Source organism: Babylonia areolata, chromosome 31 (genome assembly GCF_041734735.1).
Source record: "Babylonia areolata isolate BAREFJ2019XMU chromosome 31, ASM4173473v1, whole genome shotgun sequence".
Classification (NCBI taxonomy): Eukaryota; Metazoa; Mollusca; class Gastropoda; order Neogastropoda; family Buccinidae; genus Babylonia; species Babylonia areolata.
Window position 1 is genome coordinate 11,955,601 of NC_134906.1, and position 9,764 is coordinate 11,965,364.

Sequence of the window (9,764 nt, forward strand, 5' to 3'; positions counted from 1 at the left end):
GCATTACCTTAACAACAAAATTTTTTTTTTAAAGGACCAAAGACCTTAGTTTATTTCATGGCATCCTTGCCACTCCGGTTAGTGAAGCGCTTTCTAAGGAACACCCCCAGCTAACACACCTCCACTGGCTCCAGAACTACTTAAGCTTCTGTGGTGAATGCTCTGTAATATCGGTTGGGTTTGTTTTTTTTTCCCTATGTTTTTGCTCCACTAAATTACTCAATGAAAGTGTTCATAGTGATTTTGCTTGCAATCTCTATCAGTCTAGGTATCACTGATTTCACCAAATGAAATTTATCTTATTGAGATAATAACATTATTTGGATTCGGATTCAGATCCCATGGCCCAAACTCTGAGGATGAAGAATGATATAATTAATGTCAAGTACCACCTTGAACAAAGGAACAAATGTATTTATAAATGGTTTATTCATGGCCATTGCCTCTCATGAATGGGGTACACTCAAAACCATACAGTATATCTACATTTGGTGTCCTCTTGAAGGATACTTGAGTTTCAACAACTGTTGCTGGTGTAGAAAAAAAAAAAGTAGGAACGTTCCAGGAAAGAGCCTGTTTTAAGTGTAACATAAGTTACAGTTGGTTTCTGATGATATCTACCTGTGCTTCACTCAAAAGTGTTTGGATCTAGTGCTGGTGGTGCCTGGGAGGAGCTGGGCCTACAGGTCAGCTAAAATGTCATCAGCCTGGCTCTATATTAAACAGTTATTATCTTGTTAATGTTATGATCATTATAATATCATGCAGTGAGGCGAGCTGGCATTTTGTACAGTGTGATTCAAGAACTTACCAGCTAAAACTGGCAAACACAAAGCTATGTGATGCTACTGTCCTTAAATTTAAGTCTGCCCTACAATTAATATCAATATCAGTATAACTCCCCACCCCACACAATTTACTTCAATGTGTGTGTGTGTGTGTGTGTGTGTGTGTGTGTGTGTGTGTGTGTGTGTGTGTGTGTGTGTGTGCGCGCGCGCGCGCGCGTGTGTGTGTTATACATTATTTAACAAAATACATCATGCTTAATAAATATATTACGAATAACTTGTGCACTGGGTCAAAATTGTGGCGAGTTTGCATAGTCATCATTCAGGACATGTTTTATTTCAAAGAAAATTCTAGTGACAGATTAAAGTGATGGTGAAGAGTGGATAAATCTTATTCATTGTATATTTTCGCGTTCCAACCTGCAAAACTCACAGAACTTTACATTCATCATAATTATAAGAAATCACAGCAGACGATCATCAAGCCTCATTGATCCAGTTATCAATCTTTACTTCATCACGCAACCCTAAATCTAGAGCTGTTCAGCAAGCATTCCTGTATTCATTTCCATCTGGTTGAGTATATAACTTCACTGTTGTCAGAAAACAAGAAAAAAAATAATTTAAAACAAACCTTTTGATTGTCAAGTCAGCGGTAATTGTCACGAGATATTCGGGTCCTTCACCTCATTCACCATTATGATTTCTCTGCGCAGAGCACTCTGCATAACACTGTGAATTATCTTTTCCTAGATGACGTAACTTTCGATTTCATAGTTGGTGCTTCCGTTTCAGGAGAACTGGACGCATGCTAGGATGGCGTGCATCTGTGCGTTCAAGAATGTGTGTGTGTGTGTGTGTGTGTGTGTGTGTGTGTGTGTGTGTGTCCAGGTCCCAGGGCATATGTGTGTTCTTTCGAAATTTACAATGTCTCATTCTTCGTGTACGTTTTCCTCACTCAAATGTGTACATGAAAATAATAATCCTCATTCTTCTGATCATCATCATCATCATCTTATTATTATTATTGTTACTACTACTACTACTACTACTACTACTACTACTACTTTTGTTGTTGTTGTTGTTGTCATAACTGTCATTATAGTAATATCTTTTTATATCGAAATGACGTACTCTTATCAACTTGAGTCCAAGAAACGAATCAGTTATGAGTGGCGCCGAATGGCAGCCGTCAGTCGGCGCTACCCAGGTAGACAGCCTGTTGTGAAACTGAACCCGAGTTTGTAAACTGACTATGAGGTTGATCTTTGACCGACTGTGAGGATTGGCGACCGCCGGGACGGATAAAAAGCGTGACTGACCGGTGGGTATTCATATCACTGATTCGCCATTCCGATTTAATTGTGAAACCAGCAATAACTGCCTGATGATACACACAGATACAGGCAAGTAGTATATCAGAAATTCGTCCCCCCTTTTATTCATTTATTATTATTATTATTATTATATATATATATATATATATATATATATATATATATATATATAAAGCGACTAATAAAACATGAAATGTAGCGATTATGACCGTTAGTCTGATAGTGATATTATCATGCACTGCGCAATTTCATATGATTTCACTGTGTATGGTGTGTTGCTGTAAAATACGTTTTGTATTGATTTTCTGTGAATATTTCTTTTACACACCCCCAGACCATCTAATTATCATTGAAACGGTGTGACATTAAAAAGTGAAGGAGGCTGCGTTCAGGTCCAAGTTATTTTCTGTTAGATTCCGGCTGTGAGTCGTTTTCGGTATTTCCTGTTGGAGTGACTTCCCTTGAGCGAGCACATGTGGCTTGTTTTGCCAGCGACTGTTTTGTTGCGAAAAACTAAAGAAAAATAATCTGTATTATTTGTCACAAAGACACAGGGGTTACAATGGCATCAAAGAAGATTTTTCTGACAGATCCCGAATTCTGTCCTGACTGTGGAACAATCTTGCCTGTGCCAGGAATTACGGCCCTCGTCGTGTGTCCGAGATGCGGATTCAGTGTTCCCAAGGAAGGTTGGTATCTTCTTCTTCTAAGTTCGTGGGCTGCAACTCCCACGTTAATTCGTATGACTGTTTTGTTACCCCGCCGTGTAGGCAGCCATACTCCGTTTTCAGAGGTGTGCATGCTGGGTATAATTATGTTCTTGTTTCCATAACCCACCGAACGCTGACATGGATTACAGGATCTAGTTTGACGTGCGTATTTTACCTGCGCACGCAGGTCAGCACATATGTTGGGTAATATCGCACTGTAGCATCCTAGATTCCTGGAGCTGAATTCAGGATTCTGAAGTGGGACGGAAAGAATCGCACTTAAGCATCAAAATTCCTGAGCTGAATCAGTGAATATTAGGATGCTAAAGTGCGACTTAACCCATATGTTGACCAAGGAGATCGGAAAAAATCTCCACCCTTTACCCACCAGGCGCAGTTACCGAGATTCGAACCCTGGACCCACAGATTGAAAGTCTAATGCTTTAACCACTCGGCATGTGCGCCTGTCTGAGGTGGGTGTGACTTTGATAAGATACATTGCAGGAATCTGGTTGGGGTTGTAGAGCTCTGTATACATCATTACATGTGTTGGTTTCTAGTAATTCTACACAGTGTGCATGCTGCTGTCACTGTGATGGTGGTCCTGCACTCTTGCCAGCAGCTAGCTGATTGTCACTCAAGTTGTTTTAGTCTGCTGCTGTTCTTACAAAGAATGAGTTTCTATATATTGCTCTGTTCTTGCTTCTGGAATGGACAGTATAGTTATTATTCAAATTCTGGTCAGACCAAGAAATTATGTTTGAAGATTTTAACTAAGGCAAAAGTACAGAAAATGTGTGTGTGTGTGTGTGTGTGTGTGTGTGTGTGTGTGTGTGTGTGTGTTTCAAAGCTGCATATTATTTATTTAAAAACTCTGTGATGTCCTTGCAGACAATGAGACACTGACATTTGATTCAGTTAGTGTGCATATATCTATATTTATTTCTTTATTCATCTGTATGTTGTTTCATGTTTCTGAATCTGTAAAATTTCAGCATTCTATGGGTTGGAAAGGAAATCCGTCATTGCCTTCAACAAGCCAAAAGACATGACAGAACGACACTTTGATATAGAGGCCCCAACTGGTCCAAAGGTGAGCTGAGAATTTAACTGAGATTGACTCTCTCCCTCTCTCTCTCTCTCTCTCTCCCTCTCTCTCTGTGTGTTTATGGATATAACACATAACCAGCTTTGTTCTCCTAATGCAGTCCCCAGGATCCCCTCGCCTGTTTCAGTAAAGTTCACAATTTTGGAATCACTGCAAACAGATAAAAACTAAGAGAAAGAGGAAAGGAAAGCTGTGTCATGAATAAAATAAAATTTAATGATGGTCACTGGCAGTCAGTCATTTTGTGTTGGTGATTTTGTCACATGCTCCTTTTTGTCTTTAGAGATTGGTATCTCTGCATGTTATTACTGAAAGCTTCACTTGTGTTTGATAATTAGCCCTAAACCATGTCTTGGTTAGTACAAGGAAGATGACACGAAGAGTGTATTAAAGTGGAAATGCCGCCATGCCCATACTACTGAAAACTACCATAAAACTACTGAAAACTGCTCTACTACCGAGAGGTATTTCGGGGCCTAGGCAGGTCTGAGATTCCTTTTATTTGGTGACCATGCAGTAAGTATCCTGATGCCAATATACAATTGCACATACATACACACATACATACACACATACATAATGGAGTCTCCCATCGGACCGACGGATGAGTAGGCAGGCAGGCTTATCTGTTATCAGTCGGTGTGTGTCCTCATATGGGGGGAGAGGCTGGTTCTGGATGCGCAGCACTTCTCACAGGTGTTGCAATGGAAAACGTCTCCAGAAGTTGAGCCCTGCTTCCTTCACTCACACTTCTCCTTAATGGCCAGTGTTCTCTTGTTTTCAAACATCTTTATGTCACTAGAGCACAGCATCCTCCAATGAGAGCGGTCAAGGGCATCAGTTTCCCAGGAAGCGATTTCTATGTCACAGGCTTTCAGGTTTGTCTTCAAGGTGTCCTTGAAGCGCTTGCAGGGTCTTCCAAGTTCGCTGTGGCCTTCCTTCAGCTGGCCATACAAGAGCATCTTCAGGATCCTTCTGTCTGTCATGCGGACAACGTGTCCTGTCCAGCGTAGCTGGCACTGGATCAGCAGGCTTTCAGTGCTGGGCAGGCTGCTCCTCTCTAGGACCTGGAGGTTGGAGACCCTGTCTAGCCACTTTATGCTGAGGATGTTTCATATACACACATACATATATATGTATATATCTTTAACATCTTTCACTTTGAGTGATATTAGACGTTTATATATATATATATATATATATATATATATATATATATGTGTGTGTGTTAGGCTTGTGACTAATACTTTGTGTGTATGCACGCACATACTAAAACTTTTTTTTAAAAGTAAACAATAAAATCTGTTGTACTAACACTCACATAAACTGATCAAACCAAAGTGCCATGGAAGCTTGTATATTATATGAATATGTTGACCAAATAACACATGCAGTATTAATCTGTTGTACTGACACTCACATGAACTGATCAAACCAAAGTGCCATGGAAGCTTGTATATTATATGAATATGTTGACCAAATAACACATGCAGTATTAATCTGTTGTACTGACACTCACATGAACTGATCAAACCAAAGTGCCATGGAAGCTTGTATATTATATGAATATGTTGACCAAATAACACATGCAGTATTGTATTGTACAGTGAGGGACTGCATTTGTATTCAAGTGATTTCTTATTTTGTCTTTACTAATTTTAGGACGAGAAAAGCAAATACTTAAAAACTTATCAGAAATGTGAAGTGATTTCTCAGATGTGTAATAGATAAAGGATTTGTTTTCTGCATTTCTCCTTCAGCAGGAGTCTTTATTTCCTTAAATATTTAACATTTACAGTTCTCTGAAAAATGTGCAAGTATGCTAATGTTGTATACATCTGTCACTTCTGTTATTGTTTTCCCAGATGCACAGATGCATCATTCATGAATATAACTCTCTCTCTCTCTCTCTCTTATATATATATATATATATATATATATATATATATATATATATATGTATATATATATATAAGGTTTGTTTTTCATATTTCTGTTTCTGGATATGGATTGTTTATTTGGTGTATTTCTTTACAGTTTTTTAAACAAAAAACAACAACAAAAACCAACAAAAAAAATCTGCTCTCTTTTTCTCTTTAAAACAAGAAACATTTTCTCTTTGTTGCTAATGATATCATTGACAGCTTTCCTGGAATTTGAGAGTGTCATTTGATCTTTCTCAGTTTCTGATATTATGAAAAGATCCCCCCCCCCCCCCCCTGACATGCCCCCCCCCCCCTCCATTTTATTTTGAATGTTTGTTTTTGGAGATACTTCTTAGCTGACTGACATTGACAGTGGTCAGCAAACATTTGTTTCAAATAACATGGTTTGAGCGGAGTTGTCACCTCTCTGTGTTTCAGTTTCAGTTTCTCAAGAATGTGCCTCTGTGTTTGGACAAAGCCATATACGCTACACCACATCTGCTATGCAGGTGCCTGATGAGCAACATAGCCCAACACGCCTAGGCTTTGAGTGCAAGCATGTATATATACATTTATGCACCTATCAGAGTGGATTTCTTCTGCAGAATTTTGCCAGAGGACGACACTTACATTGCCATAGGTTCTTTTTCAGTGCGTCACGGGACCTTGATATATTGTTTCATCTGAATGACTGGTTGCTGGGTTTGATTTTCCAGTCAAACTTGGGGGGGGGAAAGGAAGATGCTGGGATTTGAACCCAGACGGGCGCAATAGCCGAGTGGTTAAAGCGTTGGACTGTCAATCTGAGGGTCCCGGGTTCGAATCACGGTGACGGCGCCTGGTGGGTAAAGGGTGGAGATTTTTACGATCTCCCAGGTCAACATATGTGCAGACCTGCTAGTGCCTGAACCCCCTTCGTGTGTATACGCAAGCAGAAGATCAAATACGCACGTTAAAGATCCTGTAATCCATGTCAGCGTTCGGTGGGGTTATGGAAACAAGAACATACCCAGCATGCACACCCCCGAAAACGGAGTATGGCTGCCTACATGGCGGGGTAAAAACGGTCATACACGTAAAAGCCCACTCGTGTGCATACGAGTGAACGCAGAAGAAGAAGAAGAAGAACCCAGACCCTCATAGGCTGACACTGTCTGTATTGGCAGATAGATTACCAAACCATTCTGCCACATTCCTCCCTCTGTGAACAGGTGGATCGCAAGTGCAAGGAGTGTGGCCACGAAGAGATGACGTACTCCACCAGACAGACACGCTCGGCTGACGAAGGACAGACTGTCTTCTACTGTTGTGTGAAGTGCAAGTTAGTACCCTGGTCGTTTTCCTTTCTGTGTGTGTGTGTGTGTTTTTGGGGTGTGGGGGTGGGGGTGAGTGGCGTGTGCATCACTGCATGTGTGTGTTGTGTGGTGTGTGTGTGTGTGGTTGGTGGTGGTGTGGGTGGTGTGTGTGTGTGTGTCTGTGTGTGAGTGCATGTGTATGTGCTTGAGTACGAGTGTGTGTGCGTGTACATGTGTGTGTGTGTCTGTGTGTGAATGCATGCATGCATGTATAAATACAATAACATTATTAAACACGCCTGCATTTTTATTTTTAAGTTTGAATTTATGCATGACATATATATATATGTGACATTGCAGACAGATGAAACAAACAGTATGCTTTCTAAACAGTATAGTATACATGTAACAAAGTTGCAGTGCACACACACACACACACGCACACAATAACACACATATGCACACATGCAAACACACACACACACACAGGTTCACAATATACACACATACAGGCAGGCACACACACTGTCTTACAGACATATGCACACACGCCATGCATACACACTCTCCCCCTCACTCACTCACTTGCAGTTACAGCTACATAAGTGATGTATGATCTGTATACGTTTGTGTTCACAAAGATTTCAATAACCTTTGCAGGGCAGTGGAAACAGAATATTCATAACAGAACAGCTACATCAGCTTGGCAGCAGATTTTATTGTGGACAATGTGAGACGGCAGTATTTAAAGTTCCAAGAAATGATCTTGTCTTTGTGATTTGTGTGTGTGTGTGTGAGAGAGAGAGTATGTGTGTGCATGTGTGGAAATTTATGACTTATTATGATCAAGACTGGTAACGTAAGTATAGATTTGCATAAACTATAAAACGTTTATGTCATACATGAATTTTGTGTGTGTGAGGGGTGGGATGGGGTGGTGGTGGTGTTTGTGTGTGTGTGTGTGTGTGTGTGTGTGTGTGTGTGTGAGTGAGTGAAAGAGTGTGTGGGGAGTGAGCAAGCTGGATTTTGAGATACATGTGAAAGTTGAAGCAAACTTGCTACTGTTAGTTAAAAATTCTATTGGTTATGGTATGCTTTGTGTGTTAGTTTATTCATATTTTTGGGTGTGTTTTCTTTTTCGTTCTGTTTATGTTTAGGAACTTAAAATATTCTGTGAATAATAGTTCTTATCAAAACAAATTTTTTCCACCTCCTTGTGTGTGTTTGTGTGTGTGTGTGTATGTGTGTGTGTGTGTGAGAGAGAGAGAGAGAGAATGTGTGAGTGTGTGTGTGTGTGTGTGTGTGTGTGAAAGGGGGAGAGGGAGAGAGTATACTTGTGAATGTGCATGAGAGAAAGAAAGAGAGAGCTAGTGTTTGTGTGTCTGTGTATACTGCCACCTGCTTACTTATCCTTTCTTTCAGCTCTGGTTTTGTGTCATGTAGCCTTGTAGGCTGAGGTTACTGAAGTGAATTGGAATAAATGATGTTGAACTGAAAATATACACTGTGAATGACTTGAACTGAATCTGTGAGCACTTGGACATATGTATGCATGTATAGTATGTGTTTTGCACGTGTTCCAGGTGTGTGTGCATGTGTGTGTGCGAGTGTCTCTCTCTCTATGTTTGTGTGTGTGTGAAACTGATAGGGGTTGATATGTGTGTGTGGTGGATAGATGTACATACAGAACTATAGCAGGAAATAATAATAATAATAATGGGAATTTATGGCACTTAATTTTACCAAAGCCCTAAGCGCTTACAAAAACAAAAACACATACGAACGAGGAAGAACTCCCCCTTCATGTGTATACATATGCAGAAGATCAAATACATGTGTTAAAGATCCTCTAATCCATGTCGGTGTTTGGTGAGTTACTGAAACATGAAAATACCCAGCGTGTATCAACCATGACACATTTATCAGCAAGTTGATATTGGTCGTGTCATGGAAAGAAGGAAAAACACTAAAAAAATCTGACTCTCCCTCTCTCTGTCTCTCATGTTATGCTGTTACAAGATTGCAAATGTTCAATTCAGATTTGGCTCTTCACCCATTAACTCTCATAGGTTTCCGTACAGAGCAGATTTATCCCCTCAGCAGATACTATGCCCAATGTGTAAGCTTAAAATTGAAGATGAAAACCATCTTTTGTTTGTCTGTTCAGTTTATGTAGCTTTACGCAACGAGTTCTTTCCAGTCGAGTCCTGCACTGATGGGAGCTGATGATGACGAAACCATGGCAAAGCTTTCTTGCTTTCTGAAAAGAGTTTTTAAATTGCGCTCAGAGCGTATATGCTGAAGTTGGCTTCCAAGTTGCATCGCAGCATTCCATTCTGATACTCGTGTTAGTGTGAATTGTCCTTTGCTACGCTTCATGACAATGTCTGTCTACTTGAAAATGATTTGTTTTGTTTTTTTAAATATTTTTTTTTTAAACTCTGAATGACCAATTCCCCAACTCCTCATTGAAATGAACCTTATGTGTTTCTTCAATAAAACATCATCATCATCATCATCATCATCTCTCTCTCTATCTCTCATGTATGTGGATCTTTCTTTCTTCTCCTTTGCATACATTACAACTCACCTGATTAATAA

The 9,764-nt window shown here is 40.0% G+C and overlaps 2 protein-coding genes across 3 annotated transcripts in view; one reads left to right on the forward strand and one right to left on the reverse strand.

Annotated features, from left to right (window-relative positions):
- LOC143275882 (hamartin-like) overlaps positions 1 to 1,497 on the reverse strand; it is a 46,469-nt gene extending 44,972 nt beyond the window's left edge. Inside the window, exon 1 of one of the 2 annotated variants that reach the window (XM_076580194.1) lies at positions 1,423 to 1,497. The gene's annotated coding sequence lies outside the window, so the exon portion shown is untranslated. The remainder of the gene's footprint in view (positions 1 to 1,422) is intronic. The other variant, XM_076580195.1, reaches the window with a different exon arrangement.
- Positions 1,498 to 2,561: 1,064 nt separating this feature from the next.
- On the forward strand, positions 2,562 to 8,666 carry LOC143275988 (DNA-directed RNA polymerase I subunit RPA12-like). Its single transcript, XM_076580352.1, has 4 exons — positions 2,562 to 2,814; positions 3,831 to 3,928; positions 7,080 to 7,189; positions 7,824 to 8,666. The coding sequence occupies exons 1-4, from the start codon at positions 2,688 to 2,690 to the stop codon at positions 7,846 to 7,848; spliced, it is 360 nt and encodes a 119-aa protein (XP_076436467.1). The 5' UTR covers positions 2,562 to 2,687; the 3' UTR covers positions 7,849 to 8,666.
- Positions 8,667 to 9,764: the final 1,098 nt, after the last annotated feature.

What these genes read in the sequence shown, in the direction of transcription:
- LOC143275988 (XM_076580352.1), top strand. Translation starts at nt 2,688, where the DNA reads ATGGCATCAAAGAAGATTTTTCTGACAGATCCCGAATTCTGTCCTGAC. An exon ending in ATTCAGTGTTCCCAAGGAAG is followed by an intron (nt 2,815 to 3,830) that starts GTTGGTATCTTC and finishes GTAAAATTTCAG; the next exon opens with CATTCTATGGGTTGGAAAGG. An exon ending in AGGCCCCAACTGGTCCAAAG is followed by an intron (nt 3,929 to 7,079) that starts GTGAGCTGAGAA and finishes CTCTGTGAACAG; the next exon opens with GTGGATCGCAAGTGCAAGGA.